The 24,393-nt window shown below is 37.6% G+C and overlaps 4 protein-coding genes across 8 annotated transcripts; 2 read left to right on the top strand and 2 right to left on the bottom strand.

Annotated features, from left to right (window-relative positions):
* Positions 1-5,783: 5,783 nt before the first annotated feature.
* On the top strand, positions 5,784-15,870 carry LOC138135270 (uncharacterized). Of its 3 annotated transcripts, none has more exons than XM_069053970.1 (5): positions 5,784-5,993; positions 13,060-13,191; positions 13,255-13,440; positions 13,991-14,180; positions 14,271-15,870. In XM_069053970.1, the coding sequence occupies exons 2-4, from the start codon at positions 13,098-13,100 to the stop codon at positions 14,146-14,148; spliced, it is 438 nt and encodes a 145-aa protein (XP_068910071.1). In that variant the 5' UTR covers positions 5,784-5,993; positions 13,060-13,097; the 3' UTR covers positions 14,149-14,180; positions 14,271-15,870. The 3 variants fall into 3 exon arrangements, with proteins under 3 accessions (XP_068910071.1, XP_068910072.1, XP_068910070.1); XM_069053969.1 differs by having other exon boundaries at positions 5,798-5,993; positions 14,557-15,869; XM_069053971.1 differs by having other exon boundaries at positions 5,796-5,993; positions 13,255-13,398; positions 13,991-15,870.
* A 377-nt stretch (positions 15,871-16,247) lies between these two features.
* Tim17b (Translocase of the inner mitochondrial membrane 17b) lies at positions 16,248-17,158 on the bottom strand. 2 transcript variants are annotated; one of them, XM_069054044.1, is made up of 3 exons: positions 16,986-17,158; positions 16,738-16,934; positions 16,248-16,683 (listed from the first exon to the last, which is right to left on the bottom strand). In XM_069054044.1, exons 2-3 carry the CDS (start codon positions 16,879-16,881, stop codon positions 16,327-16,329), a joined length of 501 nt encoding a protein of 166 aa, XP_068910145.1. In that variant the 5' UTR covers positions 16,882-16,934; positions 16,986-17,158; the 3' UTR covers positions 16,248-16,326. The 2 variants fall into 2 exon arrangements, with proteins under 2 accessions (XP_068910145.1, XP_068910144.1); XM_069054043.1 differs by having other exon boundaries at positions 16,738-16,915.
* A 133-nt stretch (positions 17,159-17,291) lies between these two features.
* Positions 17,292-18,706, top strand: LOC138135338 (fibrinogen- and Ig-binding protein-like). Its single transcript, XM_069054040.1, has 3 exons — positions 17,292-17,451; positions 17,506-17,619; positions 17,680-18,706. Exons 1-3 carry the CDS (start codon positions 17,404-17,406, stop codon positions 18,418-18,420), a joined length of 903 nt encoding a protein of 300 aa, XP_068910141.1. The 5' UTR covers positions 17,292-17,403; the 3' UTR covers positions 18,421-18,706.
* Myo95E (Myosin 95E) lies at positions 18,548-24,273 on the bottom strand. 2 transcript variants are annotated; one of them, XM_069054028.1, is made up of 19 exons: positions 23,759-24,273; positions 23,629-23,699; positions 23,404-23,579; positions 23,286-23,349; positions 23,199-23,212; positions 23,065-23,149; positions 22,756-23,013; positions 22,508-22,704; positions 22,094-22,302; positions 21,881-22,045; positions 21,519-21,831; positions 21,081-21,461; positions 20,882-20,941; positions 20,694-20,780; positions 20,296-20,540; positions 20,109-20,244; positions 19,907-20,059; positions 19,570-19,760; positions 18,548-19,518 (listed from the first exon to the last, which is right to left on the bottom strand). In XM_069054028.1, exons 1-19 carry the CDS (start codon positions 23,986-23,988, stop codon positions 19,395-19,397), a joined length of 3,159 nt encoding a protein of 1,052 aa, XP_068910129.1. In that variant the 5' UTR covers positions 23,989-24,273; the 3' UTR covers positions 18,548-19,394. The 2 variants fall into 2 exon arrangements, with proteins under 2 accessions (XP_068910129.1, XP_068910130.1); XM_069054029.1 differs by lacking the exon at positions 20,882-20,941 and having other exon boundaries at positions 23,759-24,272.
* Between the last annotated feature and the right edge of the window lie 120 nt (positions 24,274-24,393).

The raw sequence follows: 24,393 nt of genomic DNA, 5'->3' as shown, positions 1-24,393 counted from the left end.
GCCGGGCCTGAGCGGAATACTGTCGGAGAGGCGATCCAGTTCTTCAGGATAATTTGTGCGATTCCGCCGACCAACTCGTAACATTCACAATTTAGGATAACAGCAAGCGGCACTATTCATCCGAGACCGTTGAGACCTCTGCACACTCTGCAAAATTCCCTTAAAATACATTTGTCAAGAGAGTTGACCCTTATATTTCGCAGAAAATGTCCACTCCATTCGTGCATAATCGTGTGAGAGTTCAATCGAGATGGGACAGGGGTGTAACTTCGAATTGGGGGTCGGTTGCAAGATTTCTGCTGGGTCATTTAAAAAATAACGAAATCAAGGCTATAATGTGTTTGAAAAGAATTAAAATAGTTATTTATGCAACAAGTGAGTAGAGTAATACTTTTTTTACGAGAAGGAAAATTTACCGCTCGAGCGAAGCGAGTGCGCAAATCCGCCGAGTAAAAAAAAAGATACTTTACTAACGAGTTGCATACAAAATTTTTTTGGCGCCCGTAAGTTTAGATAACAATTTTTTCGACACTCAAAATTTGAAAATTTTCTCCTGTGTGAACCCGTGGACCTTTAAAACGCTCGTTTTACTCGCGTTTTAAATTGGCCCACTCATGCCAAAAAAATCCCAAATTAAAAAATTACACGCTACGGCACTTTTCTTAACGCAAAATGCGTGCAACAATGAACCGCTATGGCAGTTTTTTTAACGTTTCTTGACCGGTTCAAAAATCACATATTTTATTAACGCCAGCGAATGAAAAAACTTGCACTTTTTTTAACGGACGTTAAAAAAATAAAATTACACAGTGTGGGTAGTGAAAGTAACAAAACAAAGCCTATTCGATATAGAGAACTGTACATAACTTTTTTCAAGTTAATTCTTAATAGGATAGTTTCAGTAGAATTTGGCTAAGAGCTTTTGTAGAACACTAAATACTGCGAGCCTAAATACAAATCTTGTCGCAAATATTTTGAAAAATTTTGTTAATTCATGTCTAACGTAAATAATATTACATTTTAATCTGACCTGACCTGACCTGACCTGACTAAGCATTATTGTTCACTCGCTTGCCCCCGTCAAGAAGACAACTTTCTGTGATTTTTTTTTTGTGCAACCGTACGCGAAACGAGCACTTCGCGTAACTAAAACAGGCGGCAAAATCCAATTTCACGGCCGTTGCTTGTAACGACGGCCGTTAAAGTAAACGTCATTCGTGAATTATCTTTTGGGTTGCATTTTTACCTGGTCAGGCTCGTCATTTTACGTGAATAATCCTGTATGTATTTATTGACAATGAAGTAAATTTTGCTTGTTCCTTTTTAATAATTACAAATTTTCAGTTGCACAAAAATGTTGTGTACACCTTGGCCACGAAATCTTTTAACATCCTAGAGATTGTGCTGCCTCGGCCGCAACCGCAAGCGGCCTCAAAAATTAACTTAGTCGGCGGTGCTTTTACCGACAAAGTACTGAAAGTGCTAGTTTACTCCCTCTTTCGAGGAATTTAAATAACGCTTATACAAAAGTCGAGCAAAAAATCTTTCCAAGGCATTTTAAAATTTGAAAACTCTATTACTACCCCCGATAAGCCCGTCTCTTTCCTTTGCTTCCTCAGTTCAACTTTTCCACTTTTCCGCAGCGACAGTGCTTCGCCACGTTCATCTTTCTTGATCCCTCTAAACAGATTTTTGTAAAAACTAAAATCAAATTGAAAGTCGTGTCACAGCTTCCACTTCTAATAACTTGTATTTACGGAAGTGTACTCTAATAATACATAGAGTCTTACTACTTTCTACAAGAAATGTACAAGAATCTAGTCCAAGATTTTTGTTTGTGTGATTTTAATTGCGGGTGGCGCATCCCCGAAAGTCAGGGAGCCCGCCATGGCGCCCTCGCGTACTACTCGGAAATTGCACGCGTCCGGCTTATCGCGGAACGAAGTGTACGAGCATGTCACTTCGCATCCCTTCCAATTTAAAAGCACGCTTAACGAGGTGAATATTTTAAATTTCCCCAGGAATCATCGTTTGCGTTTAATTTGGAGTCGTAACGGGTGCAGGCCCCCACCTGTAGCCCAATCAATATTGTTTGGGAGTGTCGATTATGTTTGCTCGCCAATTTTCCGTGTGCAATTAACGGTTATTTTCGATAAGTGCCTGAAAAAGCTGAACGCGAACACGACTCTCCATCTGCGTAGAAATATGAGTTAATCGGCACGTGTCCCTCCCAGTACCCCTTACAAATGAGCCACTCCACCGGCGCACATTTTTCATCCACTAATTAATCGCCACCCCGATTCGTGCAAAAAAACTGTACCTCATTAGGGTTTCGACGCTGATCCTCTTGATAAATAGTAATAACGGCTTGGTGAAGATTGGCATCTGACGAGATGAGTCCGTTGCCTTCTCTGTCACGCATTTCGCTTTGATTTGTTGGGTTCACCTCGCAAAAATGCCGACTTTTCTTTTGTCTACGCCCGTAAATATCCGGCATTATTTCTCATCAGCTCTGCTCTTAACTCTTGTACATCACAGAGCCATTATCCTCCGCAAATACACACTTTCAACATCGCCAGCTTGCACGAACGCAGACCGATAAGAAAATTTATTATCTGGTTCAAATGTAATTCGTTGAACAGTGAGATGGTGCATCGAAGGAGTCGATGCTTCCGCACGACGATCGAATTAGATGTGTGGTCGATTCTGATATGTTCTTGTGGTCATTTCGATTGTGGCGGTTTTGTGGGAGGAATGCAAGAATTAAGTGTGGTTTATTGCGCTAGAGGCGTACAACGCGCTGTCAATCACCAATCAACAATGGCTAGACTTGGATATTGGGTCGACGACCCAAATTGTGGTATCGACTTGGCACAAAGGTTTCGTTCGATATAATGTCACGATCAGGTCTTGAGTCCCGAAACAATATAAATAATAGAAGCGGAGACTTAACAAAAGGCGAAATAATTAAACCAACGGAAACAAAAATTCCTTCTCTCCCTATATTAAAAACACAATAAGAGAAATATTATTTTTCGTTTGGAGCTCGTGATTACCTGTTCCAACTCGCATTATTACGCCGCACAAGTTTCCCAACAGCGTCTCTTATTAAAGATCTCCTCCAGATAGCTTCAATTTTTTTATTTTCCGACCGAGTTAAACTTAGTTCTCCTGTCAGTTTGGAATCCTTTGTGTTGTAAACTCGCTCTACAAAGATATGATAACAGACAATTAATGCTCTGTTGATGGTAGACTAAACGTTACCGAAACGTCAAGTCTGTATAACATCCTTTATCTAATCGCATTATTCTATTCGTTCTATTAGCAGGACCCTGTTACGAATAATTTGCAACATGGGAATCAATAATGAACAAAGGTTCTTCCCTAAATCTACGCAAACGCACGTTAGAATTAGCATGCTTTAGGACATGTAGACGCAACTTGCAAGATAAATCAATGGTCTCGAGTGACACTCTGTATAATTTAAGTGCGCCATTTTGGAATCTAATGGCCGCATCGATGGTTCAACAAACTTCCTGCAATTATTTTCACTTCGAAAACAGCACACCGTGTTGGGATTATATTTGTTCTGGTTGCGTGTTTGGGATTAAGACAACTTTGTTCCTGCACTCGCCCCTTTTCCCTATTAACAATTTAAGTTTTGCTACACAATCCTAGCTTTTCGTCTAACCCGGATATATAATTTTCGGGCGAAGCTACAACTTTAAAAATAGCGGTGCCTGCAATGCAGACATCCCCCTGAATTACTTTCAGTTGAAATGGCGGCCAAGCGCATATAAATTAAAGTTTGATTTACAACATTAATTTTAATGCCTCAGACCCGAAGCTATTAAAGTGAGATCACATCCTGAAATTTTAATCGCACGGAGAACGTAACACGAAAGGATTTTTTCTTGTTTTTCGTCGATCGTGATGCATTTGCAGGTTCATAAATTAATCGTTGGTTTTCCGTTGTAGTGCAGAGGCGGGAGGAAATTCTCTTTCGATGGGTGCTAGAAAGAGATTTTTATTTTTATCGGATTGTGCAGCTCGGAATAGGTTCAGTCCTGAAGGTATCTACATTGTTCCCGTCCCGTCGAATCCATTCAAGGACTAAAGGAGCGTAACAGAGGCACAACACGAAGTGGGTAACATCATTACAAGTTTGTTAGATCCGAATGACGTCAGTGGAGGCCTCGATGAACTCGTGGAACGACTTAAACTTTCCTACACCTCACAAATTCCCATATTCTTCAGATTTATGTTTGGAAACTACTCCGAAAGCGACTACAATTTCTCTATTCAATTATATGCCGTACAACCAATTACATTCACAATTTGTTTGCGTCTAAAACTGTAGAATTCCGAGGGCCGAAGAGTGGAGAATTTCTTTGAACCCGTAAGGACATTCGAGAATGTGGTGCTCTTATATGTAGTGATGGGTTTCGGATTATCCGTGTTTATCAAGCGACTTTATTAAATTTTTCCCACATTGATTCAAAAGATAAAACGCCTTTAAAAACTCGTGTTTGTTGAAAGTTTTGAAGGGTTGAAAATAATGTCTCACATTTCCTTTTCCTCTCGTGACGTCTCTTCTCTCTCTGGACCAGTTCAGTGAAATATCTAACTGTTTTTATGCTCGGAAGAGTTCACTATGAGATGTGATTGAAATACAAATAAGGGAATTCGTGCTGAAAGTTTGAGAGAGGTGAGAGACACCGAAATCCTGAAAACTTGCAAAAACAGCTCTTTCAGTGCTTTTAATTAACATAATTGAAATATGAAATTTTGTGTGTTTCTTTATGTGGAAGCCAAACCGAATACAGTTAATTAAGTAATTTTCAGTGAAATAAAATAAACAACACAATACGAAAATGGAATAATGAAAAGCACGAGATTTTACATTTACCTTAAATTATTTCAGCTACTTGCTCCATCAATAGATTACCTAAAATTCATTTTAGTAGAGGGTTTGACGCACCACAAGTTATAGAACAAATATTTGACATCCAAGAGTACACAACTGCCTTAGCTTTTGAACTTCCCTTAACATATAGTCTGAAACTTTCGTCAAATAATATTTCGAGTTATAATTTCGTTTTAAAAATTTCTTTCAACTGCGTCTCGAGAAAAATTCAGTTTTAAATTTTAAATTAACCAGTCCCGATGCGGGCACCTAAACTTCCTGTTTATTCAAAAATTCGATTATTATCCAAATTAAACCCGAAGTGGGTATTTAAATAGAACATAGAGTGAATGCTAATGTTTCCGTGTCGAGGAATTAAATTTCATGCTCAGATATATATCTGATAGGAAATACAGGCGGAAACAGAAAATATGATTCATTTGCTTCATCAAGACAAGTTGATTTAGCCTTCTCCGGTCCTATTATTGGATTAGTTGCTGAATGAAAATTTTGACATCGAGGACCAAACAAGCACCGAAATGGCGGAGGCGCCGGGCAAACATTTTTTATTTTTGTTATGTTGACAGTAGCCACAACGCGTTGTTAAATAAACAAAACATGATGATTGCGCACATTTCGGTGAAACTTTTTCTTGTGGTAAAATCTCGAATAACGAGTGAAACTTCGAAAGTAATCAAAAGTTTGCTTGTTCGCGGATCGCTTTAAAATGCAAATAGAGAGCAAACCAGAACGAATACTAAAAATTAAAATATACACTATGCTGATAACGCAAAATGTTTACGTGTTATTGCTGTATGAAAGTTTCATTGGGACCTGTGCAGCGACCATTCAAATACTCGGCTGGACTGTTTCAGCGCATGAGCTTTCGCCGGCACCATATGTGGAGAAGAGAGAAGGCAATAAAGTTCCTCGCAGCCGAGCCGCTTTCTGTGCTTTCGTGCTTTCGCTGTTGAGGTGGCAATACGCGCCAAGTAGCTCCAAGAACGCGGAAAGTTCGACGATTTCACAAATTCGACTTGACAAGAGAGGCTCTTTGGACTTTTGTCACTAGAATGAAAGCTTGAAGGTGAGTTGTGTAATGTGATAAAAAATGTTCGTTGTCTGACGATCGAGCACAGCTGCAACAAATCAAAAAGTCGCAGTCGTTTGAATTTCCATTATCAAAGCGCGTCGATCGCATGTTTAATTGAATGCCAATCAGCATCAATTCATTTTGTTTGTCTTTTGTGAGCATACACCGGCCGATATATAACAACGGCAATGAATACGGTTGTTTGAAAAGCTGAAAAAACAGTCGTAAATCAGGTATTAAAAAAAACTAGTCGCATTGAAATTTTGCACCTGATTCACAAAGCAATGGGAGCTTCATGAAATCAATTTAAATAAATACCTGCTCCCGTATTAAATTCTAATCAATAGCGCTAATTAAATTCACTAAAATCGTGTTGAATTTTGAGCTTGATGGCGGGGGCAGTGAAATAACACGTCCCCCATTGAAACTCTATTTTTATCCGACTTTTAATGGATAAAAATACAGCACTACGAGCGGTGATTATTCATGCTATTTTGCACACGATATTGCTTCCCTTAATATAAATGTTTGTTTGTTTGTTATTTTGCGGGGAGATTTTCGCTTACTGTTCTGTTTTCCACAAGGGCAATCTTGTTTTTATGTGATTTCGGGACAGAAATTTCCCGGTTGTAAAGCCGTGCCACAACAGGGTCGTTCTCTGGTTTTCCAAACGTTAATTTTGTTCCAAGACTTAGACCCTCCTCATGAGAAGATTCACATTCTTTCAAAATTGACAACGTACAGTTCGTTTCACGAGAAAGCGAACCTGCACCGCGAAATAAAAACAATGTGAAATGAGGAAAACACAGACTGTAATTAAATTGAAAATGATTTTACTGCTAACGTGGTAAGTAATGATGCACTTAGGGTTTTCTTTGCCTCATGTGCAAATGTTTTCGGTGTAAGTGATATTGCCACGTAACGCAACACTAAATTCATTTTAAGTGTGGTATAAAATCGATGAGTTGTTGTAATTGAACCAATGTAAAACACGTTGTACTGGGAAAGAAGCGTCTCAAGCGGGTTAGTACTAATGATTTATGAATGAATCGAAAACATCTCCGTTAAACATAAAACAACAGATATTATCATCAAAATTCAATAAAACCGTGATAGATTTCCGATACTAATAGCTTTTTGATAACGTGAAGATTTTATTTGTCATAATACACTAATCGCTACGATTTTCTAGTGACAGTTTTAAAAATATTGTCGAGGCTTATGATTCGATTGTCGTGATTGATGACCCACCCTTACTATAAAAGAAATAGTCTTTGGTGTGACCCTAATTCTTTCCCGTCACCCTGAATGCCCCTCTCAAGCCACTTGCGATTTATTTTCTGTGGGGTTTAAATAAATAGGAAATTTTCACTTCTCGCAAATCAAATCCAGTCAATTAGACAAACGGTGGATGTGATGTGTGCGGACAGAAGATAGAGGTAATCAAGCGTCATGACCTATCGATTATGGCAAAAAACCGCTTATTCCTTACCGAGTCCGAAGTAATTCCCTGACATGTTTGTCGACGTGGAATTTAAATTAAAAATTTAAAGGGAAATGTTTGTTCACTTTGCCGGATGAATTGATAATTTAAACTGTTTCGCCGGCATCTAAAAATTTCAGTGGTGGAATTAAATTTAATATAACAGATAACAGCGTCGGTTAATCTCATTTATATTAAATAAAAGCATTTGAGCCAATGAAACATTCAGAGTAATTTATACGCAGATAATGACAACGGGGTGAAATATGACAGTTTTGCAAACACAATTCGTTGAATTTCGGTCGGACAATGAATTTGCATTAAACTTGTCATAATGGAGATGTTACATTCGATGTAAATACTGGAGCTTAATTTAATTGGGGTGAATTCAATCGTTGCACTCACTTTTTGTACTTACAAAATCAATCACGAGTTTGGTTGAAAGTTTTGTTGGTGTCGAAAGTTTTTCGGAGTTAATAGGATCTGTATGTCACTGTCGTTTTTCCTTGTAGATTTCAAAGATTTGGCCACCGCAAAAACTTTCTTTCATTAATCTACTTAACAACCTAGACAAGCTAACAACAGCGTCGATCACGAAACTCCAAATAATCGACAATTAGTGAGTTCGTGTTCAGACTGTTCATTATTGAAAGGAGATTATGTTAAAATTCACCCCTCGAAAGAGTTCCTGATCAGTGAACAACAATGTACTTTTATCTAAAATAAAAACGCTATCAAAAACTTTTTGTGGCGTATTCACGTCGGCCGGGATAGATAATTTAGTGTTCGCTGACTCGTTATAATGGGCGTTTGTCGAAACGCAACGAAATCCCGACTGGCTTACAACGTTATCGACGAAACCGACGAAACAAAACCCAATGTATGCAGCTGGCAATTCTCAGATTGCACAAAAACTGCCATTCAATTTCGAACGAAGATTCAGTTTTACAAACTTGTAGTTTGCTTGGAGATAATCGTAAATCCGTCGCTTCTTTGCATAATTTTCTGCAAGCAAAAACTGCATCTTGCCAAATACAGAGTTGTTATAAATCTCGTAATTGTGAAGGTACATTAATGTGATTACTTGGTTGCCTAAATGCAAGGGGCTTGTAATTAAAAAAAAAACCCCTAAGAAATGATGACACGCAAATCACTCCACAACAACTTCGTCTGTTCAAGTGATGAAAATGTTATCGAAAAGTAATAAAAACCTGCACAGAAACAAATGTATTGTTTTGAAAGGAAAAATGTCTACTTCTATATTCCAGATACTTTATTATTATTCTTCACTTATTTTCAAAAACCTTTTACCACATTGTGTGGCCGATATTGCCACAATTAATGTGTAGTTATTTTTTGTAGTCTTTAAACATTCAATACTTGCGTTTTAAAATATTCAAATATCACGATATATTTGTGGATTGTGCTGTAGTCATTCTTTTAATCCTCAACAGCTTCCTGAGATTCTGGAAGCCCTTCAGCAGTTTATCTTTTATTTGCACTTCCAGCCTGAACAAATCTGTTGATTACATCTTTAATATGGGCCACCAAAGACGTTTCTTAGTTTAAAAAAATTAGATATCCGGCCATGATATGAGTCCACCCATCATTGTTGAATATTCCATTTCGGTCATAAAGTATTACCATAAATGTTTCCTACTTCTGGAGATAAACCATTTTTATTGTTGCTAAAGTACGGGAGTGTTTATGTTTAGATTAACTTAAAATATTTACTGCTCACTACAATAACTAATATTCTGCACTTATTGAGGTTTATCTCTTAATGAAAACAATATTTCGTGTTCTTTTCCACGCACTTTTCTTTACTTTAGTTACTCGCGTACACTGGTCCCATAACCTACTGAGGTTTTTCTCTTAATGAAATAATAGTTTATTTAACGAGTTCCTGTGTAATTTGGGCTTTTTTTTGGCATGAGTGGGCCAGTTTCAAACTCGAGTGAAACGAGAGTTTTAAAGGTCCACGAGTGCCAAAAAAAGGTCAAATTACACAAGAACGAGTTGAATACAACGTTTTTTTGTTCGACGAGCCCCCCAAAGGCTCCAAATCGCTGAAAATCTTTAAAATTAGCTTGACGTTTCGTTTTGACAAGTTGTCAAATTTATCAAAATCCGTTCACACAGGAGAAAATTCTCAAATTCTGATAGTGTCAAACAAAAAACAATATTTCGTGTTCTTTATGAATCACTTTTTAATATTTTTTGAGGAAACCGATTACATTTATAGTAGTTTTTACTGACAAGCTCAAAAAACAAACTTATTATTCGAGAGACGCAGCTCTCAGCCATCTTTATATTTTCTGTTGCACACACTAGTATTCCATGACCAACTTCATTAAACTATCTATATTATTTTAATTCAGAAAACGAATTAACACTTTGAAAAACCATCATTGTTGAATATTCCATTTCAGTCATAAAATATGACCATAAATGTTTCCTACTTCTGGGGATAAACCAATTTTATTGTTGCTAAAGTACGGGAGTGTTTATGTTGAGATGAACATAAAATATTTACTACTTACTACAATAACTAATATCCTGCACTAATCAGTCTTGAAAAACCTCTTTTACTGCGCTAATTAACTCAAAAAACGAATTAACACTTTGAAAAACGCTAAATGATAAATGCAAAGTGACAAGAGCGATCTGTCAAATGTCAAATTTACCGTGTATATCGTAAATCACAGCCGACTACGCCGTAATAAACATTTATAATAAGTAAGAACAATAGCTTAAGCGGAGTTTTCACCGGAAGGGTAGCGTCGAGTGTCAAGGGAATTTCTCCTAATTTGGATAATGTGGACGTTTCTCAATTACCCTTTGTTAGCATAATTTGTGCGTCCCCACATGAATTCCGAATCTCCATTCTATAACTCACACCGATCTGATTACACCACTGTTGACTTTGAATAATGTCACAATAACTAGGTGAAGTCCGTTTTACACCGCAATATTCAGTTTGTGGTGTGCAGAAGTGTACACGGCAATTAACACAATCGTACTGCGCCACAACACCGTTGTTTATTAAAGGGAAAAACAGAACTGTGGTAACTTTATCGCTCAACCTCTTAATTTTTTTCGAGTTGAGTGGAGGACGCGAGCTTAGGCGGTGTAAGTGATGAACAAATATGACATGTTTGCTCAAGTTACAGCCTATTATGGCACGAGACTGTCGTGAATTTACTCCATTCCGGGATCTAATCACCAATCGTACCCTGAGGGGATTTCTTCCATTCGTCTTCCTTGATTACCTCCATAACATCTAATGTATAAAGCCAATGAAGAGAATAAAAATTATTACCTCTACAACTCCACTCTTTTTGTGCCCAAGCAAGTAATCGCAGTTAATTTGTCCCCTTGTCGTTTCCTCTAAAACATTCGATTCAATAGTGTTACACTAGGCCACTAGGGGATATTAAAATTTTATAGCAAAGACGGACGCCCTAAAATGGATATCTAACCCTCTAGACACATTATCGGAGCCACTTTGATGGCGCATCATAAAACTATTGACATTAAATCGTGAAAATAAATTCCTAGATATGGAACGAGTTCCGATCAATGCAAGATTGGGTAAGATACACCAAAGGATTTGTTGCAGTTGGAGAGTTTGTCCTTGCACACGAACGACTCATGCATATCCTTTCTCGAACAGACTGAAAAAGAGAAAAATCGAGCCACAGCATCTCGCATGCAACAACTTCGCCGTGTCTTTTACCTTTATGAGATCGTCGTACATTTATCTAAGGCCGAGACGCAAGACTCATGCAGAGAGGTCTCGAGGGTTTTAAAATGCAAAACTGCGAATTTTTCGCAGCTCGAGGAACCACATAACGTTGACGCTCTTTCATCACGATTCGGTCTGCAAAAAAAATGTTCATTAAAAAGTTGAGTGTAATGTAGAATTAACTAGTGCTGAAATGCGGAGATTTAAAAAAATTAAAAAACGAGAGCTATGATCCATAATTGCTGAACAAACTTCGCAAACGTTTTTCTGGTGTAAAATCAATACTTCTCTAAAAGCATTATCCCATACTTTGCGGCACACAGCATTTTAAAGCTTTAAATCCTGTCCCAACTTAAAGAAGGACGAACCCATGAATGTCTCTCTAGAGAGGGAGTATTTATGTAATTCCTACTTTGTTTAGTGAAACACTGTTTCCGGGAATTAAACCGTTCTAGAGCGGAATTTGAAAATGGTAAAGGTGTTGTCGCTTTTGACGATCGGAAATCGAATGAGAGTCAATCAGGAGTGCTATTTTAAAAAACAAGAGGCATCTTCGCCTCTAATTTTCCCCATTATAATACTTAATTCGCCCTCGCTTTTCCAACTCGACTTCGTATTTTGATGAGGGTAGAGCAATTCTAGGTTTCTAAAACAACATTAGACGGAGCATTGAAGTGTTCGTCTGGTGCTAAGGATCCAATCAACCGTTCCTTGTTTGCAGTTCGCACTTCAACGCTCCCACCTCATAAACATCACAAAAATGAGTCTTAGCACTTTTGGTCGTCCATGAAATCTAAATCGTCCGAAAAATTCGGATGCGAGATTAATATTGAAAGGTGATGGTTCATTAAGCCTGGATGAGGCTTGTTCCCGGAATCACTCGGAAATGCTCCGAGTGCAGCTTCTAATTACCCAAACACGTGTCTATTATTAATTCAAGAGTGATGCCGCGTTCGCTAGTCAATAAAGTGATGAGAAACTTCCTAATTAAAATTAGCGACTGGAAAATAAACACTTGACTGGAACTCAAGTTATTGTAGGGTAATTAGAGCGAGGCCTAATAAAAGTGCCACATATAATACACCAACCCTCGCGTCTGTTATTTAAATTAATTTTAATTCGCCCACCTGAGCCCATCATCAACTTAAAACAAAAAGCGTTGTTATTTTACCGGAAAATACATTCTCCCGGAAACCTCAACTGTACATGTACCCAGTGCCTACTAAAAACATCGTACATTATTAATTAACCTGGTGAGGGTGAGATGTAATTTTCGCCACTCTTTTTCACTCCTCCGAAATGAAATATCGGCGCAATTTCTTAATAGAATATTAAATCCCTTTCACATTTTCTTTTTTCTTTCCGTCTTGAACACCGTCAACTGCTGTTGCTTTAATGGCACCAAAAAGACTCTGGGGATACCTGCAACAAATTTCGCTGTTTAGACAACTCGCCGAAACACGCAAATCTTCAAAGTGCTCCCTTCGCCGCTTCTCTCGTTCATCAAAAAGATTTATACTTTCGTTTAATGGCACTCCCAAGCAAACGCGTAAAAACAGAACTGTGACGTCACGAGTAGGAGTCTGTCGGACTGAGTCTGAGGTGCGTTCAGTTTCACTTTCAATTCGCCCTCACTGAAACACTGCCACACATTATCATATAAATGACAGCATTTTAATCCGGGCGTTATATCATTTATTACCGAGGGCGCCTCATATATTTCTACATTTATATTCCTTTTTTAAACGAGCGCATTTGTCTGGGATGTGATGTGGAATTTTCGGGGCGAAAATCTCTCTTATTTTAAAAGTAAAATGTCGTTCTTTTAGGATCGGCGATGTGCGGCTAAACCCTTTAGCAACTCGCGATGTCCAACCAAGTGGAAGGACGATCCAACGTGGCCTCGGCGGGTCATGTGGGATCCCAAAACAAAAGACCTGTTGTGCTGATTTATCCTACTGGTAAGTAGTCGCTTGATTCTTGTCGGAAGAGTTGCGGAAGCATTCGCGACACTTGTGTTGCAGTGTCTCCTGAAACTGTAGTGGTGCCGATAATATCCTGCATCTTAGGATTTCCTCTGCTCGCTCTGTTGGTAATCTGTTGTTTAAGGAGAAGAGCCAAACTGGCCCGAGAACAAGCTCGCAGGCGCAACTGTGATATTGAACACGGTACATTCTCTATTGTCAGGTTCAGCCCAATACACTATTTAGGTAACTAGTATACATTTCTGTTGAGTTCCCTCAGTTCCGTCTTTTTTTCCTCAGTTGTTCAATTACCATTACAGCAATTTATTCTCGATTCGTTCTATCCGGACGGCGCCTCGGCGCTACTTCTTTCAATTTCCTCTTTATTGGTTGGCGTTTTCTTTGTTACATACCCACAAACACGAGATAGGTATCTTAGCATTGTATCCAGCAGAGTTGTTGGGTCGTTCTTGGAGAAAGCGGAAGCGCGAGCAATTATTAACGATATTAAACCGCAACGAGCCAGAAAAATGTACAAAATAAACACTCCCAACCTTCTAGAATCGTTTACGTTAAGAAAATCTTGCGATTCCGTGGTCATTAGCTTGCTCATCTTGCAAACTCTGAATTGCAAATTTTCTTGACGCACCACAAACATTCATATTTATAATTAACTGAGTAGTACAGTATACACGGCTCTCTGGGGTGGATTTAAATATCGTTAATAACGAAATCGATAGAAGACCCAACGGCAAGTTTAATTAAACTTGCGTAAACTCACTATCGTTTTGAACAGGACGTTCCACAAGGGCTGTATCCCTGAGGTCAGAAAGGGCAATGAGCAGAGGATTTCCATCGTTAGAGCTCGACACAGTAGTTGAAGAACGTTCCGACCCGGAACCGGAAGCCACAGTGATCGAGATGATGACACCTGACGGGGATTCGGACAGATAGCTAACGATTAAAGATGTGTGCACTGCTGACAGGTAATTCACATTTTCCAGGTAGAAAAACGGAAATGCACGTGGAACCGTAGACTAACATCCGACTGGCAAAACTTTTCTATTTTTCAACAGATAACGCTAATGGGTTGCGCAATTGAATTCTGATGTAGACGCTGCAGTACATTAAAATTTGGTTGCTCGAGTTTTGCCGGAGACGTCGGTTTATGTTTATAGCTCGGATTGATGAGAAAACGATGGATGCATATCAAAATGCGTTTAGCCAAGCTTTTTTTAAAAACGGAAGTGCTAGTCGATGAAATCTGGATAAGTCGCCGCCTGTGTTACACACAAAAGTGAAACAATGACGATGTTTTAATGTAAATGAGATTTTTTTTGTTTCATGTGGGTTACGTTGCAGGTCTCCTCTGTGGACTGCATTAACGCACGCACACACTCTGGCTATTGAAACAAACAGCTGACCCGAGGACAATGAAAATCCGGATGATCCCGTTGTACCCCAAATGATACCTTTGCCCTTTATTAAGGGAATTTAACATTCAAGTGATTTCAACTTATATCAAGACTAAATTATTTTGTATTGAGATTATACCTGTATTCTATATCCATGTTGACAGAGTACAAATTAAATCAAAGAATAATTGGTTCTATGTACCTATATAGAGTTTATGAAAATTTAAGTAGATTGTTGGTGCTGATATATAATATGGATCGTAAAACGTGATGTATACAAACAATTACGGCGATATCGACGCCACCACCAGAATAACTGAATCTAATTTTATTTCATGTTTTATGATGCATATAACAGATTAAAATAATCTAGAAAAAAAGGAACGTTTTTACTAAACTAACAGTAAAACAATGAGACCGAATTTCTCAGCGAACAGCTTTAAAGCATAACTCCGTTTGACGGATATTTTTAGACTAGATTTTTGCTTGGACTGTATAAACTTCTGCTTTTGTTTAGAATATAGCTGAAAAAAATCGACTAGGTACTAGTACCAGTAAAAAAAAACTCTTCAGTGCCAATCACTGATTTTTCATCAATTTACAAAATCCATTTTTGTGTAGATTCAATGTCGTCATCCAGATTACATTTCACCTTTTTTAACAAATAGATAAACATGTGTGCCCGTGTAACACTCAAATGGTTTCACCATTTAACTTAAATGTTATTATATAAAATGTATTTTAAGTTGTCGCCATCATTGCGTAACCATTCTCAGCACTATGGAATTGTTAGTAAAAATAATGTAAAAGTTATAAATGTTTAATAACAAATACCTATATACGTTCCTATCACCTGTGTACTTTCTTCAAATTTATGTACCAGTTCTGATTAAAAATAGAAATATCCGCTAAACGTATCAGACTCCAAATTTCAGTTTTTTGGTTTATTAATTACAAAAAAATATTTTTTAACTGATCCAATTTAAATTCTATGTGCATTAAAAAGTTAAATAAAAATGAATCTGTAAATGATTTAGTATCACAACTGATTGTTGTATTTCACCCATATAGGTACAACGTTCAGTGGACGAAAGTTAAGCGATCTTAACTTAAGTCAACTTGGCTAATGAGTTTAATATCCTGGTTTTGGAACCGTCCACTGCACACATGACAAATTTTATTCAGCAAATAAGTTAGGGTTTTTTTTTTGTATTATTCCAATGAAATAAAAAATATTTCCAACATACCTACCTTACGTTGTTTTACTTACCTAACCAAAACAATTATTTTACTACTTCTTCAACATTTCATAATCTTAAGCTTGTTTGACACGATACTAAATTTTTGAGAAAATTTACTAGTAAATGAGAGAGGACCAATGAACGATCAGGATCTGACAAAGACAGACTATGATCCTGATCGTTCATTGGTCCTGTCGAGGGTCTCTCTCATTTTCTAACAAATTTACTACGAAATTTAGCATCGTGTCAAACAAGCTTTAAAACACACTGGATCAATTAATTCGGGAGTTCACAGCGTGTGTGAAGCCAATTTGATGATTATTTCCCTAAGGAGAGTTGAATTGTTGGTGTTATATTTGCCCAACAAAAAAGGAAAATGAACAAATAAAGAGGCAACTTGGAGCTTAAGATATATATTTTATATCAACAGTAATTTGTCTAAAAATATACAATAAAAATAATCACAAAGATGAGTTCTACTGAAACGAGTAACCCTCAGAACCTTGCTGAGATCTTAACTGTGAGGGGTCGTCCATTGGGGGCAGTTGCGGCTGGAATTGTTCAGCAGACAACCTTGTAAACAATATTCCTACACCTTCAATTAAAGCTAAAAGAACGCCACCAATGAAAGCGCTGCCCGCCATAGCCGGCAGTCCGTTCCTGGCGGCCAAGATTCCGCCCGTGGCGGCCCCACTTATAATAGAATTCCAGGGATCTTCCTTCTTCCTGATGTGAATCAAAGCACAATCGATCGTCGAAAACATACCACCCCAAACCGCGAAATTACCTGCTATGATAGGCGACCTTTGCTTTATAGCGGCCAAACTGCCGACCTACAATGCACCAAACGTATTAAAACAATTAAATCGACCAAAACTACCATGTACTAGACGTCTGTTGAGACCTGACGGCGCGTTGCGAAATCCTTTAATACTCTGAAAAACGCCGCCCCCGATCAGGCCCATGGTGAAAGCACCCCCACAGTCGTCTACTATCCTCCATGGGCACGGCTCTCTTGTGTATTCTTCCATTCAAATGAGAAAATGAATCGAAAGGCGACTTAACCTATAAATTTTTGGAACGACTTCATAGGTGTGTTTACGTAAGAATAGGCCCGATTTCTGGTGACACTTACCTCTGTTTCGAACTGGTCAAATTAGCACAAGATTTTTGTATGTTTTCTTACTTATTCTGAGTAAAATTAGAGATATTTCGTGAGGCACACGCATTCGCCGTAACTGGAGGTCAAAAGATCGAAATGTCATGTAACTTTTTAAAAACTTTTCATTTTTGGGCATCATTACAGAATAAAACTGTTACGAAACCAGCGAAATTATTTAGAGTTGTGTAATTTCCAGCCAAAAATAATTAAAAACGAAATTTTGAATACTTTGGATTTTGAGGTTATGGACGGCGGGAAATTTGAAACTTAAAAGTAACTATGCGTTTGCTAAAAATAAAACAAATACTTCGAGTCACCTAGAAATCTATTAATAAGTCTTTTCCTACATTATTTCCACGTTCTAGAACGCATTATACGGTAATCTGAAAAAATGTCTGAAAATACCGAAAATCAAACGATTTGTGAAGTCGTGGATCAGGTAAATGTTAATTTAATTTTCTATTTTACATAACTGTTTATTGTAAATCTAAAGGGTGCACAAATAATCTCAAATGAGATCGATCTTGTTGGAAATAATGCTACAACGCATGAGGCGGTCTTGAAAACAGATAACGATGCAATCACACAACTGCAAAATGAACTTAAAGTAAGTCTTCTTGCTTTAAATATTTAATTAATTGATTAAATACCAATTCATTTATTGTAGATAAAAGATAACGAATTGGTGAAATACAAAACACAGATAACGCAGTTGGAGGAAGAAGTTAGCGAAGCGCAAAAATTTAAAGCTCAACATCTGAAAGAAGCAGAAGAAATCGAAGCCTTGAAAACCAAATCTGAAGACATTTTGACCAAAGCCAAAGGCATGCTGTTCGAAAAAACCAAAGTAATTAAAAATCAAGAATTACAAATTGATGCTTTAAATCAACAGATCACTTCACTGAAAGACGTGGTTTCAATTACCAAAGACCTTCTGGAGATTAGGAATTTGGAAATAAAACAACTCGAGTCGAAAATACAAACCATGGAAGACAAGGTAGGTGCGGAAAAGGAGCGTCACGACTTGATGCACAAGAAGTTGGAGCACATGATTCGTTACAACGGGGAACTGAAAAGAGAATACGAAACCCAACTTTGCTTATTTTCGGCCCTTCGTGAAAGATATAACGAGAGAGAATTAGCTAAAGGTGTTCTCGCTACAAGTACACCAGCGCCTAGTACTAGTACCGCCGCGTCTACTGCTAGTACCGTCGCGCCTACTACTAGTACTGAGGTGTCTACTGCCAGCACCGCCCCGACTAGTACTGTCGTGCCTGTTGCTAGTACCGCCACGACTAGTACCAGCACAACGAATGAAGCTTCCACCGGTCAAGTCAATGGTGAAGTTCAGGAAGAAATTAAGGAAGCAGTTAAAGAAGAGAAGCAAGCTGGCGACGAAAGCAAATAGGAAAACAATAGATGTCGTTGCATCACGAGCAATCAAGTTGTCTGATACTTACTACCTCCGATTCAGAAGAACTTAGGTATCTTGACTTGTCTTGATCACGTGATGCAGTCAGTAAAAGAGTATGTGATAAAAAATATAACTTGTTTATTAACATATTGCTATTGAATATACAATGTAGAGAACTTAGAAAAAATGTAGATAATGTACACTATCAACATTTTATACATTGTTATGTTTGAAACCAACAAGAATGTACGTAAAAATCATTAAACGCATGACAAACTAATGTCTAAAGTCGATAATTATGCTAATTTAAAAAACGTACTGTCAAGAACTTTGTATACAAGATGTAATTGTAATTTTTAACAAGAATTCGTGGAATTTCTTGAACGATTTTTCAAAATTTACGTAATTTTCGCGCCTTAATGGGGTTTATTAATGTGTAAGCTAATTCATGATTCATGATTGTTCAATGTAAAGGTACTTTCTTCGAATTTCAGCCACAAGTAAAACTAGAATTTCGAAATAATTTTTGAAAATGTTCTTACACTACGGCTAAGATTCAATTTATTGGTCAACACTGTTTACATAGTGAACAAATGGTTAAACCGATCGAGATCTACAAACTTCTTTATTCAAATGCACTTTTGTATCACGTAAGCAAAAATACGTAAGTCGATGACAAAACCAGGCAAAAAAAAAACGGCTGTCGTAACATCATTCCTCGACAAACAGAAAAATAAGTTTCTGTAAAATTCTTGCCGTGAAATAAAATTACCTCCCGACAGCGGTTTCGTTTTTCTGAAGTAATTATTACACGGTAACTTTTCTTGCTCATATGATACGGCTGTTCAAAATAGAATCCAAAAACTGGAAAGCATATTACCTGAAATCATCGTAAGGACTATTGTGCAATGAATAACTCTAATGGCAGTGATCATTATGCTGGTCTCGAGGATATGTTTGGCAAAATGTCACACATGAACTTCCATTTTGTTTGCCTTTCGAAGAACACGGATCTGTCCTGGTTGTACCTCTGGCAGTCCCATACATTTAAAAGTAAAAGTAACCGTTTGAGAACCAAAATTTGCTTCGAACCTGCAAAACATTTGGACAACACATTGACTCAAACCGTCGCTGGTGACTCACTCGGTGGTTATGTTAACTTCTGGTGGTTTCCCGGTGGCGTTTTGGACTACCAAAAATAATTTCGTTACGATTTCTATGACGTGACCGGTTTGGAACACGAAATCACCTTTTTTCTTACTTAAGTCGCTCTGAAATAAGCAACCGGTCGCATCGGAATTCGAACTCGCTGTTTCAGCGTTGGCTAGCGACGACTGGGAACAGAACTACGTCTAGCAAACTATCGCTCTATGCTAAATTTCTAAACTAATTCTAAGAGGAAACGATTAACAATTCGAAAATCAAAATTTATTTTGACATTTAGAAAAAATATAAAAAGGGGGTGCTAGAAGCTACTTACTGCTCGCACGTGAACAACGGCAACGTCATCGAGAAATGGTGACAGAGACATTCGGTATATCTCTGTGGCAGGCACACGATATTTAATTTGCAAAGTACGTTGATCGAGAATCAACATCGACCTCGTTGATACAACCAGAAGAATTGGTACAAACTAAAAACACATTTTAATGCTCAAATTTCATCAAAATCTTGTGACAAACCTTCCCACTTGAACGAGCTATTTTATTAATAATATCCGCAAAAACTACGTATTGGTCGTTACTCTCTAAACAAATTTTTTTCCACTGTATATTTTGCCTTAGCCGAACGTAATCCCCAAGAAAAGGATGAGATACACTGGAAAAAACCAAACTGTCTTGGGGACAATGGGGCGCAAGTATTTTTCACCTTCTAGGATATGAACATTTCCTATCTTTAAAAATAAAACTGGCTGTGACCTTTTCCCTCATACGATTTCTTGCCGTTTGGTCAAACTTAAGTCGATACTTATTGCAACGCCATCGATGATGTATTTTTTTCAAAAGATTATTGCATTCAACTAATCTGGAAGAACACGAGGGCCATTCCCGGCAAATTGGAGAGTCAGCATCGGCCGGTAACAACTTCCATAATATTAGAAGATATCGTTTTCTCTAAAAAACAAACAGAAATAACTTTTCTACGCAACGGAAAAGTCCTGAACGGTTATGAAATCGATATCTTTTTATGCAACAAATTGTGGTGGAAATAGATTTAATAAAAGGCAAGTACGAAAAACATCTCTTCAGTTTTTATTGTTTTCTTACCTTCCATTGAATATAATGTCTCTGAATAACTCTAGCAGCCCATTCAACTTGTTTACGATGCTTTAATGTTCTGTATTCCTCTTGCGCCTGCAATGATTCTTCGTTATCACAAAATCATGTACACAGTCATTTTATAAAGAGGGCGACTGGCAAAACCTAGCAAATATGAAGCAATTGATTGAACATACCACCCGATACAAACACCAAAGATGTATACGGCCCTTAAAGGGAATCCCGTGTTTTAACTCCTGAAAATTGTGTACATAAAGATAACCTATTTGAACAAAACAGATTCTTTTTATATTATTTCTTGAAACGACACAACACAAGTTATGTAAATGAATTTTTTTTGTTATCAAGAAAAACGCGAATGTAAACAAGTCTCACCCTCCAGCTCCTCCAAGCCGAAGCAATCACCATTTGGCAATGCCTCAGTTTTCGATATCGTCTTCGTTGTCTGAATCCCCGCCAAGACTTCTGTATCAGAAGAGCTAAATCATGCAGTCTGACCCTCCTGAAATCCTCCAACTCGAAAACGGTCCTTGGACTCCTCACAAACAATTTGTTTCTACCGAATGTAAATTCTGCACTTGGAATTGGCAGTGATCGTAATAGCACTGAAACACCCTCTATCGGTGATCCTCGCCATCTAGGCCACGTATTGACGCAAATCATTTTGTAACGACAAAGAAACTGAGGATATGCAAGTCGGTAACAGTAACCCGAACGCCATATCTGGACCGTCGGTATCAAACCTAAGTAGCGCACCTTCAAATTGCAAACAAACTTATTAACAAACATTTTTCCTGACTGGATGAAACACACCTGATGCTGAACCAAGGCCATTTCTAGTATTCTAGGCTGTTTCATTTCGTTAGGCTTCAGACACCTGATGTAATGTATTTGACGGCAACTTAGACTCTTCAGTAGCGAATTCAACGAAACTTGTAACTGTACTGATTTAGACACCGGTCTCTTAAAACTACACCTCTTGGGGTTACCTTCAGGAAATAGCGATTTCATTAAAGGGTGATCGAACCGATACATGGCACGTGACACTTCTTTCGGTAGAGAATCTCGATTCTTCTCAATAAAATCGTGCACGTTGTAAGTGACTGTACCCGCGTAATGGCGAATTCTACAAATTTGCAATCAACACAACCAATTTTCAATTTGCGAAAACGTACTGAAAACAATATGGTGGCAGTGTGGCATCAGCTGCTAGACAGTATGAATGACCGGCGCAGCATTGTTCGACTCTCGTAATGTAGGCAGAATCACTCTGAACGTGAGATTCCTCAAGTAACGTTAAAATACCATGACTTTCGTGTTCCAACAATTGACATATGACTCTGCAACATTTTTTGATATATTTTTTTCTTTAAAGTTTCTACACATACATGTTATTAAAATATTCTATTTTGGACCATTCCAGTCCTTCTCTAATTATCTCCTCTTGTTCCTCTTTCAGCGTGAGATTTGTTATGAACTGGTGCAGTTTCTCGTTACAATAATTAATGATTAATTGCTCAAATGAATTCCTCTCAAACACCTCAAAACCATACAAATCTAACACACCAAGAACCTTGCGTTTTCCTAACCTCTGACCCTAAAAAGTAAAAAAAACACGTAATTTTGTGACAAATTTGGTAATGCAACGTTCAATATCATTCTTATCAAGCACGATTTAATCAAAATAATGAAAAAAAAAACCTATTTCAAAAAACTCAAAATTGTGAGGTAATGTTAAAACAAAAAAGCGCCAACTCTAGCAGCGCAAATTACAGACTAAAGATTCATGTTTTTTGTTGTACCTTCAAGATTTCATTGATTTTATTTATGAGCCATGTAAAAAGTCGGCTGTACAAAGTTTTGCATAAAATATCCCTGATTTTTGAAGCTTCGTACGCGCTGAGGTCAGTTAAAATGCCGTCTTCCATTTGACGGCTCGTCAGCGCCCTCTGGAGCCATCTGTGTTCAGCACCAAGTAACTCGCATATTTCAAACAACTCTAAAAGTCGCAAATTGGTAAAAATTACACGATTATACTTAACGTTAATACCGTATTCGTTGCTGATCGCGCATCCTTCAGTACCATCTATGTTATTACAAGGCACAAACTGCAAATTACCTAATTTTAAAACAATTGCAATAACTTGAAATATATCGACAATGTTTTCAACGTTAAATCCTAATACTTCCAATGCACTTTTTGTGTAAACAAATAATTTTTTGTCTTCGTCGTCTGTTAAAGTGGGTTGGTTCCTCTCTGTTTGCAAAATGTTGTAATGTTCTACATTGCGTTGCAGTTTCAGGCATTCTTGAATAAAAAAAAATTAAAACAAGGTCTGTGTATCAATTAAACACCTACTCAATAGATGAATGTCAGCTCCTGACAGTAACTGATAAAATATATGGAAATTTCGATCACCAAGTGATAAACATGTAACTCTAGCCTACAAATTGTTTAAAATATCATCCCAAAAATAGACAACATTTGCATACCTTATCCAAAAAATCTTGTATGCATAAAAGTGTCAATAATTATTAACAACTTTAGGTATTTTTTTTACATAATAAAAAAGTACTTACAGTGGGTTAAATGGCCACCAACTGGATCTCCTTTATAATCAAATTCTATATCCAAAAATTTTCCCTATAAAAGACCACTGGTTTATAATTTTTGTTATTTATTATTTATGTATCTTACAAATCTAGATGCATTATCATTTCTCATAGTTCGAGCATTACCAAAAGCCTCTAGTAAAGTGTTAGCTTGGACTAGACGGTCTTTCATAAGTTTAACTTCAGGAATGTTCCCAGAAACTAAGACTAAAAACTGTAAAACAATCCTAGCAGCTTCAGTTTTTCCAGATCCACTTTCACCTAAAATTATATAATAAAAGTACTTGAATAACTGTAGTACAATATTAACCTGTGACAATAATGCATTGGTCCTCATTTCTATCATTTAACCACCTGTAGGCAGATCCAGCTATTGCATAACTAAAAGCAAAAAAACAATAAAAAAAACAACTTATAAAAAAAATCACATAAAAACATACATGTGTGGGGGCAACTGAAATGGTCCCCTTTTGACATAAGTCTCAACAAGATCAGTCGAATATAATGCTAGTTTTTTGTAGGGGTTTACAGATACAAGCACATTTCCAATGTAGGTGTAGATGTGGTCTCTCTTGAATCTTTGCTGCAGGTTTCCAATAAATGTGTCTTCTGTAAGTGGCTCAAGAAGTACAGAATCCCAAGCTCCCACTTCCTGCTCCAAGTTGAGCATCGCACCGCCCCTTGAAGTACTGCCGCCAGCGCGGCATCTAGTATTCCCACTTCTTTGCACTGTGCCCCAAAATTTCAACTAGGTACAACCGAATTTCAAATTGCGAATTTTCTTATACTGATGCGGTTCAGAACGGTGGTTCGGTCCATTTTTTAATGATCGGTTTAATTATAGAATCCTTTTCATTTTAATTAAGTTAAAAATTGGCCAATGAAACTAACATTCACTCACTGACAGTTCTGCCGCTGCCATTAGTGCCAATCTGTCGTTTGTCATTGCGGGATTTGCGGCGCTGTTGCGTCTTCTTACAGCGCCGAATGTCCATTCTCAGAATCGTACAAAATTACTTTTTTTGCATATCGTAATGAAAGTGGTACTTTTTTACACGCAAAATCGTAGTGAAAG

This window comes from Tenebrio molitor, chromosome 7, assembly GCF_963966145.1.
Source record: "Tenebrio molitor chromosome 7, icTenMoli1.1, whole genome shotgun sequence".
Taxonomy (NCBI): Eukaryota; Metazoa; Arthropoda; class Insecta; order Coleoptera; family Tenebrionidae; genus Tenebrio; species Tenebrio molitor.
This window is presented reverse-complemented; position numbering and strand designations above follow the sequence as displayed.

What these genes read in the sequence shown, in the direction of transcription:
- LOC138135270 (XM_069053970.1), top strand. Translation starts at nt 13,098, where the DNA reads ATGTCCAACCAAGTGGAAGGACGATCCAACGTGGCCTCGGCGGGTCAT. An exon ending in TGTGCTGATTTATCCTACTG is followed by an intron (nt 13,192 to 13,254) that starts GTAAGTAGTCGC and finishes CTTGTGTTGCAG; the next exon opens with TGTCTCCTGAAACTGTAGTG. An exon ending in CAGCCCAATACACTATTTAG is followed by an intron (nt 13,441 to 13,990) that starts GTAACTAGTATA and finishes CGTTTTGAACAG; the next exon opens with GACGTTCCACAAGGGCTGTA.
- Tim17b (XM_069054044.1), bottom strand. Translation starts at nt 16,881, where the DNA reads ATGGAAGAATACACAAGAGAGCCGTGCCCATGGAGGATAGTAGACGAC. An exon ending in CAGGTCTCAACAGACGTCTA is followed by an intron (nt 16,684 to 16,737) that starts GTACATGGTAGT and finishes GGTGCATTGTAG; the next exon opens with GTCGGCAGTTTGGCCGCTAT.
- LOC138135338 (XM_069054040.1), top strand. Translation starts at nt 17,404, where the DNA reads ATGTCTGAAAATACCGAAAATCAAACGATTTGTGAAGTCGTGGATCAG. An exon ending in TTTGTGAAGTCGTGGATCAG is followed by an intron (nt 17,452 to 17,505) that starts GTAAATGTTAAT and finishes GTAAATCTAAAG; the next exon opens with GGTGCACAAATAATCTCAAA. An exon ending in AACTGCAAAATGAACTTAAA is followed by an intron (nt 17,620 to 17,679) that starts GTAAGTCTTCTT and finishes CATTTATTGTAG; the next exon opens with ATAAAAGATAACGAATTGGT.
- Myo95E (XM_069054028.1), bottom strand. Translation starts at nt 23,988, where the DNA reads ATGCTCAACTTGGAGCAGGAAGTGGGAGCTTGGGATTCTGTACTTCTT. An exon ending in GACATTATATTCAATGGAAG is followed by an intron (nt 20,541 to 20,693) that starts GTAAGAAAACAA and finishes TTTGTTTTTTAG; the next exon opens with AGAAAACGATATCTTCTAAT. An exon ending in GAAGTTAACATAACCACCGA is followed by an intron (nt 19,519 to 19,569) that starts GTGAGTCACCAG and finishes AATGTTTTGCAG; the next exon opens with GTTCGAAGCAAATTTTGGTT.